The following is a 17,002-nucleotide window of genomic DNA, read 5'->3' on the forward strand; positions in this document are numbered from 1 at the left end:
CATATGAATCTACGAATAGGATAAAAACTCGAAGCAATGTATTAGCTTGCAAATCACATTAGTAAATCTCAATACTCAAGTAAATCGCACTAAGCAACCTTCGAACAACAAACTCGTTCAAGAAAATATTATAGAGATAATCAAATTCATGATCATTACTCTACGAACTCGAACTCACCCAAATCTCATTTTTTTATTCAATGATGATAATGTAAAAGAAAGGTGTTTGTCATTCTAGTTTTATGTGTGTAAACTGTTCTATAATTCACGTACGTTGTTAGATGAGATTTTTCTAGGAGAAAAATATGTTCTAATTTTTCTGAAATAAAGTTTTATTTGTATCATCATATATCTATAGTTCTATACAAATTTTGTATTTTATTCAAGAAAATTTCCATCCACAAAATTATTATAAATTACCATAAATTTTGAAGAAAAAAAAAAACAAGAAATAATCCATTTAATTTAAATAATTATTTCGATAAATTATAAAAAAATTATAATATGATATATATAATTTTCTTACTAACGTCAACAAATATGGTACCTTACCTAGGATCATAACACGAGCATCAAGCAAAGTTGGCCTTGAAGCCGTTGAGTCGAGGATCTGGTGAGCTGAGTGGCGCCGCCGCCGTCGCCGTCGCCGCCGCCGCCGCCGCCGCCGCCCTAAAACCTTCCCAAAGCCCTCACTCCAATTCCATCGACCACCCTCCGTTTCACCAATCAGAAGGAACGACTGATACTCCCTTCTTTCGCTTCGTAATGTCTTTCCACTCCGTTGTAATCCAGAAACTTCTCAGCACGAATGCTCATCTCGGCCGCCGCGTGACGGAGCATCATTTCAAAATCTTCTCTGAAGGCACCCGCAACTCCATTAGCATCATAGATTCCGACAAGACCCTCATATGCATTCGAAATGCCTGCAACTTCATCGGCCAGCTTGCTCGCAACAATGCGCGGTTCCTTTTCGTCAATACAAACTCCCTCTTCGACGAGATAATAACCCAGATGACGGAGATCACGAAAATTAAGAATGACACCACTTGGCGTCTTGGAGGCTTTTTAACAAATAGTTCGAGCCCGAAGAAGTTTCGGGGCAGAAACAAAAAATTTAATCTTGGCGCGGTTCAAGCTCCGGATTGTATTGTTATTTTTGATTCGGAGAGGAAGAGTTCGGTGATTAGGGAGGCGGATAAGCTGCAGATTCCCGTTGTTGGCCTGGTGGATTCGAGTATGCCTTGGGATACTTATAAGAAGATTACTTACCCGGTTCCAGCAAATGATTCGGTGGAGTTTGTGTATTTGTTTTGTAATTTGATGACTAAAACTATCCTGAGCGAGCAAAAGAGAGCGTTGGCGGAGGCCGGGGAATCAACAACACGGTATAAGAATGATGCTTCAGTTGTTTTAGTGATTCCTTTCTTATGTACCTTACATGACATTTCGTATCTTGGTTAGTTTGGTGTAAGTTATCTTTGTAATATTTACAAATTTGAAATTATTTTATTTATGTTGGTTTGTGATTCTTGAATACTTCATTGGTTATGATTCTCAAGGTTCTTCTAGGATTTTTTGTGTGTTTTTGTTTTGCAACTCGTACAAGTTTTCCCTACACATTGTTATGTTTCCAAACTATCTCGTCAGTGATGACATCTTGTATTTCTATCTTGGAGTCGTAAAGTTTGTGTACTTTAGTAAATAGTAACACACATTATTGGTTTTGATGAGTTATTAGTCTTATATGATCATGTGGCGAATCAGTTCATGTGTTCAGGTGATCATAGAGATCGATTGGGTTTTTTAATGAGTTGTTTCGTTGGCAATTTTTTCTTTAGCTTGTCCAGTGTAAGTTTCTTACGAGATTTTAAACTGCTATGATTCCTTATGCTCGTCTCTTGTATGTCCTCATTCCAGTTTAACGAACATCACTTGTGCTTACTGTTTGTTTGGAATTTGCATGTGGAAGAGAGGACGTTCAACGAAATGACCGGACTGTTACGAAGGACAAATTTTTTGTCTTTCCTTATGAAAACTTACTGGCAGTTCCTGAGGGTAAATAGTTTGATTGCATTCTTTTTTCTTTACCCTGGCCAATTATAGGTTGCAGTTGGACTCAGCTGTTCTTGAATCATATTTTTCAGTTCTTGAATTGACTTCCGATCGTAAATTTGTTATGTTAGAATCAAGCGTCAAAACAATCTCTAGATTGAATGATTCTCTGGTATATATATTCAAATTCAATATATCTGCTAGTGAGTCACAAGCAAACACAAAAAATTAGGTGAATGTCTGTCCTATTTAAAACTAATTTTTATATCTCCTGAACCCAACTCCATATTTATCATTTTTGTCACTTTAAATTTTCAGTTATTTTTTCCTCTTATTTCTCCATAAAATTCAATTTTTTTTTTTTTTTTTTTTTTTTTTGCAAATTACAATATCACGAAAGAAAATATCAACTTTCTTTCAAACATGTGTGTGTGTGTGGGGGCGCGCGCACGCGTATCTCAACCGTCTTGGTAGTTCATGATAGGTTATAAGCCAATTTAGATTGTTTGTGAACTCCAACTGGAATTATCATGGACTTATGACCTGGGAAACTAACGACCCCTCCTATTAAATAACACTAAGACTATGTTCAGAGCTTTAGTCAAAAGCTCATTTTTAGTCCTTTAATTTTAAGTGGTTGATTCTAATATCTCTCTGTCTCCCACTTTCACAGATAAACCAGAAACCATGCAGCTTTTGAACAAGCTTGTCGTATTGAAGTTTAATGGTATTTTGGGAGACAAGATGGGCCTTAAAACCCCCAAGTAAGTGTTTATCCGAGACACTACCTTTGAATCTATTTGCTCTCATTCCTGAAAATGTTTACATAGAACGGTATTGTAAATAATGCAGGGGCTGCTGTTTTAAATATATTGCATTTGTTTTATATAAAATGATATGGTATGTTATTTTTGATATGATTAGGGTCTTGTTTAGCTTTCTGTCGTCAGTGGACCACTAGTCCGCTTATTGTTATTGATATCCTTTACGTATATACTAAAGTATTGTTCCTTATATATAAAAAAAAATATGGTATGTTATTTTAATGAAGAAAAGTGACCTGGTTGGGCAAGCTTCTTCAATGGACACTATCTAAAGCATACTTACGAGAGATGCGATGTGCATCAACTTCACGGATATCATGTAGCTTATGCATAAGGGGCAAGGCACTTACCTTATCGAAGCAACATACACTATTCCGTGATATTCTATAATCTAAATGTTTGAAAAGAAAAATATTTTATGTCATCAATTGTCTACATATTTTTCTTTTTTTTGGATAAGAAACGATAATATATTATATATGTGAGAAATAATTACAAAAGGTGGACGAGATCCGACAGACAAAAGAAAAGACCGAATCTTTCATCATATCAACACTAAACAAAAGCCGAATCTCTTAATAAATCCGAGATTGAAACATTCTTAAACTCTTTATGTGATCCGTTCCAAGTAGCAGTTCTAATCTTGATCTTTTCCCAACACTCTTCTGCTAACTCTTCAATATTTTCGAAGATTCTTCTGTTCCTCTCCAACGTCCACCCACACCGACCAACAAATACCACGAGCCACCATCGTCCAAAAAATTCTCCCCCTCTTGCCAAGAAGATGTCCAAGGTCTGTGGCGAATTACTCCGGCGTTGATCTTGGTGTTACCAAACTAATCTAATCTCCAACAAAGCTCTAGCCCACAAACCGCTTGTGAAAGGACAATGCATTAGCATTGTCTACAGAATATTACATAATAAATATTTGTAAGATTATGAAAGTTAAATTATTAGAATTGCATTTCACTTTTCAATTTGCAGTACCTACATTCAAGGCACTCTTCATGGGTACCTCGGTCCTTTAAGGCACCTTAACTTCACAGCGCAGACATGCGTTTATTCAGGTGTTGATCCTGGGTCCATGTCTGAGCCCAAAGGTTGGGCCTTGCTGCTTCTTGAGCCAAGGCACATACCTGGTGGGCGTTTGATAATTATGATTTTAAGGTTGCAAGAAGTTGTCCTTGCTCAGTAAGACCTGGATTAGATCTAGCGACGAACAATTTTGATCCTGAAGAAAAAGAAAAGATGTGTATAGTTACCGCATAAGTAGGTCATCTTTACAAATTTCAAGTTTCTTATAATCTTACATGCCCTTGAATTTTTTTTTGGACATTTTGTCGATCCGAATGCTACATAATTTTTTTTATCGCCTCCTATAAGCTTACAAGTGCCCATATATCTCTGCCAGTTTCTCACTTCTGTTTGTGTTTGATGCAGGTGTGTTATGGAAATTGGTTATGGCTTAACATGCTTGGACTTGATTGTCAACCAAATCGATGTGATATTCCACGTCCTTTTTTTTCCTATGGGTTTAATATTTATATTAACTCTTAACAAAAAATTGAACAGGATGGTCCTGAGTATTTCCATTTTCCACTGTTTGCAGGGTCTCAATGCGAAGTATGGATGTAACATTCCTTTGATTTTGGTTAATGAAACTAGTTCACATGATGGTATAATGAAGGTAACTTCATTTATGTTCTCTGCTGGAATTGATTTATGTTGGAAATTTACACTTGCTGCTTGTTTCGTGATAGGTCTTGGAAAAGCATTCGAATAAGAACATCCATGCTGTGACAATGGTTTGTGTTTTGGTGCTTTAGGTGCCTCTGTGTGATTTATTCCATATAGGACTCTCTTTTGTTATCCTTAATTTTTATGTTAATTTTGGAGACCTGATATGTTTTGTACAGAGTCAATCCCAAGAAAGTACAAGTAACTTTGCGCCTCCACAAGCTACAGGGGAAGATGGCAAGAATCAAATGTAAGCTATTTTATATCGTTTTGAAAATAACATTAGAAACTATAGTTGTGCTTGGGTTAAATTTGTGGTAAATTGGTCGAAACATCTTGGATACAAATTATGCACTTTCTGTATTATTGCTAATTTCTCTTAATTCTTATTAACTTTGTTATGCTTGATTTTTTTCAATTCCTAGTTGTCCCTCTCTCGTGTTTGGGTCATGAAGTATCCCTCTTCCAGCTGTGTGGGCAATTTAAGTATTGAGTTTATTTGCATACCTGTGTTATATGTATAGCGCTGGCACCCTAGTCATGTTTCTCTACAATTGTCCTGCTTAGAAATATTCGGTTACCTTTCCTGATTTTAAATAGAGTGCATTCTATTTTTACTTTATTTTATTTGTTTGGCTCTGATTTTGCTCAATGTACTTTTTATTGTTAATTTAGCCATTGGATATTCCTACTTCACTGCCTTTTACAAAAATTGTTTCTACAACTGTATAGGTTTTTTACCACCAATTAGTTTTTGAAAAATAATTTTCATTTATCTCACGTTGTAGTTCAGTTTTGTCCCAGATTCCCAAGCACTGAATTATTGAGTTCTTAGGAAATCAGTTTGGTGCTTGTTCTGGAAAAATGAGAAATACTAATAATTCTTTAGATTAGTTATGCATTGATTTTTGTTAGTTGGAATGTTATTGGAGGAAAGAAATGTTTCACGTTTTGAACTTTTTTCTAGCCCTTGTGTTTATAGTTGAGCATTTACCTCAGGCACTTTTATATGTTACAGATAGTCCACTAAATATTTCTTTATTTTTCAGTAGATATAGAAAATGAGGAGTCCTTTCTTGTTGTTTTCCTCGTTAACACTCATATGTGCTCAAGTAGCTTGAGCACCATGCTCATCGAACCTCTCTCTGCTTAACCCTGCAATGTGATGCTGCTTAAGAAGGTGCTGCTTCTCTCTAATCTGGAGAGTGAATGCATCAGTCTAATTGCCAATAATTATAAATTTGTAACTCCCTGAGTTGGCTTTGTTTGTTTGCCCCTGGAGGCTTGATTTCTTCCATGAAACCATCTGTGTCTGCTTCCGTAATGCAATTGAGAAGTTTTTGAGTGGAAGTACAGCTAGCTGGATTGTCTCATGGTTGCACTCTCTAGTGAAGAGATCATTTGGTTATGAAGGTACCTTAATTTTTTGTTTTTGCATTTGTACATGTGAAGGGGTTCTTTGAACCTTGCCAAGGTCTTCCTCCAGCTAGCGCCCAGTGGAAAGTTGGATATAATGCTCTCTCAGGTGCAAACCTCGTTGTTCAAACTAGTATTTTGTCTGACCAAAATTTTGAAGACTCATTATGATGCTTTTTTGGACTTTGTTTTATAGCATTTTTGTTTTCTGGCAGGGCAAAGAGTATATCTTGGTGTTGAGTTCTGATAACCTTGCTCATGTTGTTGACACTAGTATCCTCATCACAAGTTCATGTTTTTCTCTCTAGTTAAAATTTCCCTTCCCCTAGATTTGTGTTACATTTGCATGTGGGATTCACTCATACACTAAGCAGAGTCCAACAGTGGACTTCCTTAAATCAGCTACCAGAGATTCTAAACCATTTAATTCGAAACAAAATCGAATACTGTGTGGAGGTACGCTCAGCAAATCTTTTATTTGCATTGATCTTCGCTACTGTTTCTAAGTCTCATTGTATTCAGGTGATGCCAAAATCCTCTGAACTAGAAGGGAATGACATTTTGCAGAGGAAAGAAGATTTTAAGGTTGGTTATGCTTTACATTTTTCAAAGTCCATACGAAGTTAGTTGTTTCCTTTGATTAGTGTATGAGTGCCACCATCTTCATCTTTCAAAATTTTCTCAGTCCTACTATATGGTATTATTAAACAGTGTGTATATGAAAGCCCAAATACAAAACCTGAGTTTTCGGGAACACTTTACTCGTTAAGAAATACAGAAACAGCCCCAGGAAGCTCCATTGAAGGATCTGGAACTAAGATTTGTAATTAGTGGTTTTTCAACCATTTAGTGAACATGATATCATGGGTTTGTATCGTTCTATGACTTCTATCTAAATTCTAGTAATCGACTGCCTAAACTAGCTAGAACAGGAAGGTTTATGGTTCATCTCTAGCAGACTCCCACAACCTACCACATCCACACCCAAATAGTACTTTTACAGCACAACCTTAGTCTGGACCAATTTATATGTAGTTTTTAGGCCTATTGTGGGCCCAGTCTATTCGTCATTGTAATCAGGCAATGCCGCAAAAGAAGAGAAATTTACTCCAATTTTGTGCTGTCTCTGTGTTTTACGTGCATTTTCTCCATCAGTTTTCTGGAGTCACAAGGCAGACTTGAAATAGCCTCAAAGTTCTATTCAATTTGTAAGAAGTTCGTTTCTTAACTAGCTACTGACTATTGTAAACCTACCTTGATTTTTTTTATCACTAATTTATTGTATGAAAGATTGAACTGTTTTTTTTGATAGGAAACATATGTATTATATATAAAAGAAAGTGATAGATTACAAAAAGTGGACCAGCGATCCACGCTAGCTAGCTATATTCAAAGCCAAAAAGTGCTTCTAACAATCTAGATCAAAGCCAATTTCCAATCTCTATACAAGTCTTAACATAGACAAAGATTTAAAGTTAGAACCCTTGAGAGCCCACTTGGCAACTCTCAGTTTGATTTTATCCCAAGTTTCCTTCTCTGATTCTTCACTATCTTCAAAAACTCTTCCGTTCCTCTCCAACCAAATCGACCAACACACGCAATGAACCACTACTAGCCAAAGAACTCTCCCATTTTCACCTAGCAAACCTCCTAGATCAGTGGCAAAAAGATCTTTCGTTGTTTTCGGGATTACCCAATATAATCCCAATTCCTTGAGGACCAGGTTCCACAAATTCCCTGAATACGGGCAGTGAATAATCATGTGGTCTTGAGTTTCTCCTCCTTGCTTGCATAGAACACACCTGTTTGGGCTAAGGGACATGTTTGGGAGCCTCTTTTGAATCAAGTCACAGGTAGGCAGTCTTTCCAACGCAGCTGTCCATGAGAAAACCTGAACCTTTGTCGGAATGTTGGCTTTCCAGATTGGGTAGAAAAGAGGGAAGCTTGGGAAACGCTCCTCTGGAAAGAAAGACTCGAAGAAGGACTTTACCGAAAAGATCCCGGAACTGTCCCAAACCCATTTCCTCACATCCTCCGCTCCCTCTACTAGTTTAACCCCCCTCAAAACTTCCAGCAGGTTACCTAACTGGCTCAATTCATCATCCCTCAACTCACGTCTAAGATGCAAGTTCCAGGTCAAAGAGTTAGAGGGAAAAGACGAGTCTCGACAACGAAGAAAGAGATCTGCCTATTGTGCTCCCTAGATATCTGAAAGATATTAGGAAAAAGGTCCTTAAAACTAGAATTCCCCACCCAGCAGTCTTCCCAGAATCGAAATCTATCTCCCCCTAGAACCACTGCCCTCACAGAGTGACTGAAAGCCATATACGTCCTTGATATGAATTTCCACGGACTTCTAAACGTGTTATGTCTGGCCAATCCCGCATCCCATCCATTCTCTTGAACTCCATATTTGCTCGCTATGACTTTCTTCCAAAAAGTGTCCCCCTCCGATGAAAATCTCCACCACCATTTACCCAACAGAGCCTTGTTCCGAAGGCATAGGTTACCTATTCCCAATCCTCCTCTATCTTTAGGTCTACAAACTTTGTCCCAACCTACCAGGTGGCAATGAGCCTCCCCATCCGGTCCATCCCATAAGAAGTTCCGCATAAGTTTCTCCATATCCTCTGCAACACCTCTTGGGATCCGAAACAGCGACAAGTAGTACACGGGGAGAGCACTCATTACTGCCGAGATTAGCGTTAGTCTGCCACCTCTCGAAAGGAAAGCTTTCTTCCATCCAGCTAACCTTTTGGACATCTTGAAGGTTACTGGCTCCCAGAATGAGACCCTTAAGGGGTTCCCTCCCAATGGCACTCCTAGGTATTGAATGGGCCATGCTTCCACCCCACAGCCGATCTCCCTAGCCAACCCTTCCTCCACTTCTTTATCACAATTACAGCTCAAGAGGGCACTTTTGTCCTTATTGATTTTCAAACCGGACATATCACAAAAAACAACCAGAATATCCATCAGCAGCCTCACGTGATCCTCATTAAGCGCAAAAAACAAAGCGTCATCGGCAAATTGAATGTGAGAGACCTCAACTCTATCCCTCCCTATCTCCCAACCTCTAAAGATGTTTGACGCCTTTGCCTTGTCAATCAAGCGTCCCAAAACATCCGCCACCAAGTTAAATAAGAACGGGGACAGCGGGTCTCCCTGTCGTAACCCTTTCTCCCCCTTAAAAGTGCCAGTCGGTCTCCCGTTGACAATAACCGAAAATTTTACATTGTTGAGGCATCCATTAATCCATTTCCTCCATCTATTCCCAAATCCTTTCTTAAGGAGAACAAAATCCAGAAATCTCCAATTAACGTTGTCATAAGCCTTCTCAAAGTCAGCCTTGAAAACCCAGCCTTTTTTCTTTTTCGTTCTGAATTCCTCCACTGTCTCATTCGCTATCAAACAGCAATCTAAGATTTGACGGCCTTCAATGAATGCACACTGTGAATGTGCAATTGTGATCTCAAGCACCTTCTTAAGACGCGAAGCTAGCACCTTAGCAATTATCTTGTAAAGACTAGTGACTAGGCTAATCGGTCTAAAGTCCCTAATACGTAGTGACTCTTTCTTTTTTGGTACCAAACAAATGTATGTCTCATTCGTTACTCCATTCACAACACCTCCCTCATAAAATTCCTTAAACACTCTCTTTAAGTCCTCTTTAATCGTTAGCCAACACTCCTTAAAAACTTCCATTGAGAAACCATCCGGTCCCGGAGCTTTTGATCCTTCACAATCAAACACTGCTTTTTTAATTTCCTCCTCTGTAAAAGGTAGCTCGAGCTGCTCCATAGAATCTCCGTCAATTGCGCTCCATTCTACCCCTTCAATACCCCACCCCCCTCTCTCTGGTTCGCTATAGAGTTTTGTGAAAAACTCTATAATTGCAGATCTAATAATTTCTTTATTGGAGCTCACAGTTCCGTCTTCCAATTCCAACCTCTCTATACTTGTCCTGCTTCTCCGTTGGCTAAGTAACGAATGGAAAAACTTTGAGTTACAATCCCCTTCCTTTACCCATTTGACTTTTGCCTTCTGGGCTTCCATTTGCAATTTCCTACATGTTAACTCCTCTAACTCAGCTTTGACAGCTCTTCTTTCCTCCGCCACAGTATCCGATCCCGTACCTTCCCATTCTTGAGTATCCAGCATTTGAATCTTGTTTTCCAGCTCATATCTCCTCAAGTCTAGGTTTCCAAAAGTTTGTACATTCCACCTCTTAATCTCCGATTTCGTTCCCTTCAGTTTGCTCATAAATTTGTAGCCTTCCCATCCTTGAGGATTCTGATTCGACCACCAGTTGTTAAATTCCTCCTTGAAGGTCTTGTGCTTAAGCCAAATATTTTCAAATTTGAAAGGTGTAGGCCCCCACTCCTCCTTCGATGTATTCAGGATCAAAGGAAAGTGATCGGAAGTAATTCTCGGTAGCACTGATTGCCTTCCGCACCCAAACACCTCTTTCCATCCCCCCGATAGCAAGAATCTATCCAGCCTACACCAAATGGGTGAAGCCCTCATATTTGACCAAGTGAATTTTGCGTTCAACAAGGGAGGATCATACAGTTCTAGCTCGTTAATCAAAGCGTCAAAAGCTCTCATGCTACTGGTTAACGTGCTGCTGTTCATTTTCTCGCTTAATGTTCTGACCACATTAAAATCTCCACCTACACACCATAACGGCCCACAAATCTCCTTCAAACCTGCTAATTCATCCCAAAAAATCTGTCGAGCTCTTGGTCCGCATGGCCCGTAGACTGCCGAAAACCACCACGTTGAGTTGGTATCCTTTACTATTTCAATAGATACAGAAAATTCCCCAATCAAATTATCCTTCACTATCACCGTCCGGGGATCCCACGCCACCAAAATGCCACCAGATCTGCCCAACGCCGGTAATTCCACCCATTCTATAAATCTTGATTTCCATAGGCTTGCTAAGTACCTCCTATCCACCCGCCGTCTTTTAGTTTCCAAAAGGACCACAATATCCGGCTTCTCTCTACGTAGTAATGTTCTAATCAGCCCTCTCCTACTGCTCGAGCCTCCCCCTCTAATGTTCCATGAAAAAATCCGCATAAAACAACTGTATCACCCTAAGTAGACCACACCTTGGGACTCTTTAGTTTAAGACCACAGCCTCTGGAATTCCAAAGCTGACTCTTCGCACCTCCAATTTATCGAGACAATCTTTGATTAATTCCTCCTTAACAGCCGCCGAAACCCCAGCCTCCTCCTTTCTTGCTCGCTCCTTCGACGTTAATGGCTTATCAATCACCCTTGGGCTCGGCTCAACCCCCCCTGCACCTACCCCCCTCCCAACAGAAAACAAAAGATTTGAAGGATTAAAAGGGCTGGGATTGACTGGAATCGCCAACGGATCCGACTTGGGCTCAGAATCGCTCACGTGTCCCTGTGAAGGAATAGAGTACGAACCTGTGTCTGGTGCGAAGATGCCCCTCATGTCCTCGAGACATGAGCTTGACGGGGAATTGACAAGGGATTCGCCTACTACTGAACTATCGGTGAACGAATCAGAATCCTCCGAAGACAAATCGCCCCCTGTTTCTTGAAGAATCTCATCCTCAATAACCCCCAAGCAGTCACTTGTATGACCTTGTAAACCAATTCCTAACGGGTCTGTGTACCAATTCCCTTCACTGTTCCCAGCGTTTCCTGCAGCTCTCTCTTGTCTTCTTGAGTACACAAACCTAAAATGTGGAGATGAAGGACTCTCCAACCCTTTGCCCTTCTCTTTAGAATTCGTCTCTGTTGTAGCCTCTTCAAACGCCCTCAAGGGCTGAATTATTCTTCGTTGAAATTCGCCCACCACTTTTGGGCATAACCTTTTCAGAATTTTAACTTGACAACCTCCTAGAATAGGTTCTGAAGTCCATGATCTATCACTGCTGCCTCCTGCTTCCAAAGGGGTTCGATGCGGGATCCCCTTATCTGAAATATTCTCCACTATCACGTCCTTTTCACTATTCCGGTTGTTAACAGCTACTTGCCCCTTATGCCTATCTGCTAGATGCACTGTTTCGGTCTTTGTCATTCCTTGTTTACCATCGACTTCCAAAGAGTGATCCTTTCCTAATACTACTGCTTCCTTCCCTGCTCGTCGTCCTATTATCCCTTTAGGTCCGTTCATCACTGCTTGAGCGTACGAGCGCTTTTCATAATACTCGTAAGCTGCTGGGTTAACCGTTACCACTTCAAGTCGCACCATCAAGAGGCCTCGATGTGTTGGAATTTGCACAAAGCCGTTGATGAATCCTCCTTGTGGCCCGACCACCTTAATTTTGGCAGCCGACAAATCTCGAAGAAAGATGGTGTCTTGGCTAATATCCAGTAATCCTCCACACAGTTCCCCCACCCTCCTGAATAGATCATTTGACCATAAATCCCAAGGCAAGCCAAAGATCCTAACCCAGCTATTGCAGCAAGCAAACATCTCTACTTCACTATTGATCTCTGCTCTCCATCTTTCAAAAAACAGCGTCACCCCTCTATCAAAATAGCCTTTCTTCAACCCCACGAAATAAGATGCCTCCTCTGCATTTCTAGGCCACCATGCTGCCTTATTGGCCTGGAATGGGAATATCTCTATCTTTCTCTTAACATCCTGGCTTAAAACAGAAACCACCGCCTCCCAAGAAATATTGACCCGTGCCTTGGTGATGATGATAGCTTTCTGCCACTCCTTTACTGAGCAGGGGCGGATATTCTCGTTAGCCAAGAGGTGTTGCGTTTCCATGTTCTCCATCTTCTTGGTTTCTCGCTGCTTCGAACAATCGACTCCCTTTCTATCTCTGCCATAAGCCGAGGCATTGGTGTTCTCCCTTTGTAAAAAGAAGCGTAGATGATTGGCCAGCTTAATCCAGCCACCCTCTGCACGACCACTGGGGATGATTACACGCTGCTTGACGCCCCCCTGCGCTATTTTCAACACTTCCAGAAACCTGCCTCTATTGTTGAAGTACTTGTGCGTGGATACCACAGCTTCCTGCCCTCTGAACTTGTTGAAGACGGGGCTAGAGATAGGATTCTTTATGAACTCCCAAAGTTTCGCCCAAAGCCACTTCGCGGAAATGACGTCTAACTCCAGAGGGAAACTCGCATTCCTCGTTCTTTCGATCAGGCAAATCGAAGCCCCTTTCTGGCCCTTTCTGATAATGAACAGCTTCTGTTCGATTCTTACATCCTTCGTCACTAGTGTAGACCTTCTCTCGTAGGACCCCGATCTGTACTGGTTCTTCGCTTGTGTAGACCTTCTCTCGTGGAACCCCGATCTGAACTGCCCACGCCCAACCCACCTTGGCATCGTAGTCGGAAATGCTTCAAAGTCAAGATAAAGCTGGAAAAAAAAGAAGAAGGGTTCTAGGAAGGAAGCGAAAAAAGGTTCGGGATTTAGTAGGGAGATGGGAGGCAGGGAGGAGAGAGAAGAAAAGGGCGGGAAGAAGAGTTAAGGGCTAAGGCCGGTCGGATCTATGGTCGGAAATCTGAGGGGAAGAAGGAGGAAGGTGGGCTAGGCGTAGACATCGCGACGGGAGGGTTTTTCTTAGAGAGAGAAATTTTTTTTATATAGTAAAGATTGAACTGTTTCACTTACATTTCAAGATTATGAGATGTGCTTGTTGTTTCCATCCATCAATTCGTACTTCTGCTTAGTTTTTTGTTTGGAAATAGTTTTTGCACTCTCTATATGAGTCAAACTCCTGTCCACTTCTCTTTATGATTTTAATTCTTATTTTCTTATGCTTTCAGCATTTAATTTTAATTTTATTAGACTTTAATCCATATATTTATTGGTTTTTTTCTCCCTGTGAGCATCTTGAAGACTCCATTGCCAAAGAAGAACTGGAAATTCATTGACACAATGTAAGATATTGCAATTGGGAGTCTAATTCAAGAGTAAATTGCCTATTTCTGTTATTCCTAATCAGTCCTGATCCATGACAGGTGGATAAATATGAATTCAATTGGAAGCCTGGTGGCAAGACGTTCTGCCAGAGAGAATTTGACCATTTCAAGGGTAACACTTATACTCCATTAGCATTTGCATCCAAACACACACTTATAAGTGTATAAAAACACTTCTACCTTCCATAGGTTGATGCATCGAATGCTAGTAACTGCTTTCTTCTTTAAGAAAATTTTCAATATCGTTTCACTTGCATAAAAGCTTAATGCTTTGATTGACTTTGATCCAAATGTTTCTATTGACCGTATTGCTTTTTCCCTTACTGCTACTTCACTTGTATTTTCCAGCTATTTGACGAGTCTTTAGCTCTAAGTGTTCCAAAGTCAAGATATCTTCCAATTGAAGCAACGTCAGACCTACTTCTGCTAAAGGTTATTCTGGAACCAGCTTGAATGTTTTATTACATTTTATTTTTACTTATAGCATTTATTGATTATCATTTTCCTCTCATTCAGTCGGATTTGTACACCCTTATGGATGGCATCTTGACAAGGAATACTACCAGAGAAAATCCTGCAGATCCTTCCATTGAACTAGGACCGGAATTTGAAAATGTAATGCCTTTTCAATTTTGGACCCTCGGCTCAGTGCCCCAACCTTTACTTTTCATTCGTCACACAATTCTTTTTTCTACTTTTTCTCAGGTCAGTGACTTTGATAGACGCTTCAAGTCAATTCCCAGTGTTGTTGGGCTTGACAGATTGAAGGTGACCGGTGATGTTTGGTTTGGAGCTGGTATTACTCTCAAGGTAACGATAGTTTCCTGCAAGAAACTGATACTACCGACACCTGTTCAAATGTTCATATTTATTAGTTTGCATTCGAATTCATATTCGTTTTTCAAATTCCACCTCTTGCTCTTATATATTTTGAAAGGATTCGAAATTACTACCGACTCTACAACATTTGAAATCAATAGAATTTCAAATACTTCCATTTTATATCTTTTTCCCATCCAAATAAACCATAACAAAGAAAGCTTGAGTGAAAAAATTGGTTTCCACATTCCAATACTTTTCCAAGGATGCTCCTAGTTACTAACTATAATGAATCAAAAACTTACGATGAGAATCTAACTTAATACATTGAGTAAAAATTAAATTTGGAATTTTTAATTTTCTTTTTACGGGGAAAACTACTTCAGTTTTGCCTCTCTTCTCCTCCAGAATTGTTTCTGCATATCAACTGTTTGACAATGCTTGTTTTTCTTTTCAAGGGAAAAGTCAGCATCCATGCTAGACTAGATATGAAAATAGTAATTCCGGATAATATGGTGCTGGAAAATACGGTATGACTCGACAAATTTAGAAAGTTTGTGCTTTCAAATGTAAATTAAGGCCGTGACTCAGAATGTGAATGCGATTTCTGCTTTGATTACAGATAATTACCAGTCAAGGAGACATTGGAGGAGGATCTTGATAGTTTTGCCCGCAGAGCCAAACGCCAATGTTGTAATGAATTGTCTTTTATTTTTCTCTAAAATTCATCCATTTCTTTTACAACTCCTTTCTTTTGACAAGAGGAGGGTAAATGCCTGCCATAACTGCAGAAATAAATCAGTCCCTGGTAAATTTATCCTTGAAAATTGTTAGTTTATTACTCAACTGTCTATGGTTTGAATGATGATATTTGTGATCAGAGTTGAAGCCTCTTGTGTAGAAAAATGTATTGGATTTGGCTCTCTCGTTTGTTGCCATCTCACATTTGTGAGTTAAATTTACTTTAAAACTAGTAAAAAGTATAGTTTCTTTTACATTTGTGTTTTGAAATAGTAAATATTTTATGTTCGTGAAATTAAAGTAACAATGTCATGTATTCATATAATAACTAACTACTTATGTGGACTAGATAGTTTGACGGATATTATAATGTAAAGATCTATGAATTTATATCTATTCTTATATAACTTACAACCAACTTCTTAGTGTAAATGATAGCCAGCACCATGCTAAAACTAAGCTCTTGATCTCTAGAGTTGATAGCGAAAAAGTATAGAAAACATGACAACCAAATCGACTAGTTAGTCTGATATTATAAAATAAAGATATCCTTCAACATAAAAAAAAAAATATATATATATATATGTATATATGTTAAAGCATTGTATATGTAAATTTATCTACCACATCTTATATATTACATATATAGGTAGTGTTTTCGGATTGCTTTCAAAAAGTGCTTACGAGATTGTCTTTCACAAATTTTAGTGAAGGAAATGTGTATAAACATTTTTTGAAGTAACTAGTAAAAGTTACGTGTGATGCACGTGGAAACATCATTTGTTGTCGATAAACGTTTTTAAATAAATTAATTGAGATGAGAAGATATTAACATGCAGTTAATAAATGATTTTCAAGGTAATAATATATACTTTTTGAAAGAAAAAAAAACTTATTACATGTCTTAGTAATATAATCAATATAATCTTCGACATTGCAACTAATAAAAATATTTGTAACATTTTCGAACAATATAACACTTGCAGTTTCAATGTTTGTATTATTTACCGTCATGATTATTTTACATCCACATTAACAGTTTAAAATAAGACATTATCAATAATTATGTAAGATTATAAATATAAGTGTTACGTTTATTGTAATTTTACATTAACACAATATTGATATTGAAACTTATGTAATTATTACAGCTCGATCGAGTTTTTTATTTTTTTTATTAATCTTGAGAAATTATGACATGCTTCGTACCATGAATTCGTCTTATTTTATATCTCATGTATGTATGATTTATTCTTTATTTGTTAATAAGTGAGATATGCTAATCAAATTATATTAAATATGATTTGTAATTTTCTATGTTATATGTTGATCACTATTGATTTATGGAAAAAAAATTGGTATAAATAATGCATTCTAAACATTAATTTAAATTATTGTGTCAAATATATTTTTTATTTTTTATTTAAGATTTTTTTTAACGATTTTTCATATCATGTGTTTTTTATTCTCCATGAAAAAATCAT

General features: G+C 38.4%; 1 protein-coding gene across 1 annotated transcript; it reads left to right on the forward strand.

Annotated features, from left to right (window-relative positions):
- Positions 1-559: 559 nt before the first annotated feature.
- On the forward strand, positions 560-15,772 carry LOC140881496 (UTP--glucose-1-phosphate uridylyltransferase-like). The gene is made up of 18 exons (XM_073286856.1): positions 560-1,385; positions 1,970-2,055; positions 2,726-2,816; positions 4,317-4,377; positions 4,486-4,563; positions 4,637-4,681; positions 4,793-4,863; positions 6,066-6,138; positions 6,245-6,302; positions 6,439-6,485; positions 6,552-6,614; positions 13,876-13,916; positions 13,998-14,070; positions 14,307-14,390; positions 14,475-14,573; positions 14,664-14,768; positions 15,236-15,307; positions 15,400-15,772. Exons 1-18 carry the CDS (start codon positions 766-768, stop codon positions 15,436-15,438), a joined length of 1,806 nt encoding a protein of 601 aa, XP_073142957.1. The 5' UTR covers positions 560-765; the 3' UTR covers positions 15,439-15,772.
- The last annotated feature ends 1,230 nt before the right edge of the window (positions 15,773-17,002 follow it).

Source organism: Henckelia pumila, chromosome 2, assembly GCF_033568475.1.
Source record: "Henckelia pumila isolate YLH828 chromosome 2, ASM3356847v2, whole genome shotgun sequence".
NCBI lineage: Eukaryota > Viridiplantae > Streptophyta > Magnoliopsida > Lamiales > Gesneriaceae > Henckelia > Henckelia pumila.

Excerpts from the sequence above, each read along its gene's own strand:
- LOC140881496 (XM_073286856.1), top strand. The coding sequence starts at position 766 with ATGTCTTTCCACTCCGTTGTAATCCAGAAACTTCTCAGCACGAATGCT. Across the intron at positions 1,386-1,969 it reads GCCGGGGAATCAACAACACG|AGAGGACGTTCAACGAAATG; the intron begins GTATAAGAATGA and ends TGCATGTGGAAG. Across the intron at positions 2,817-4,316 it reads ATGGGCCTTAAAACCCCCAA|GTGTGTTATGGAAATTGGTT; the intron begins GTAAGTGTTTAT and ends TGTTTGATGCAG.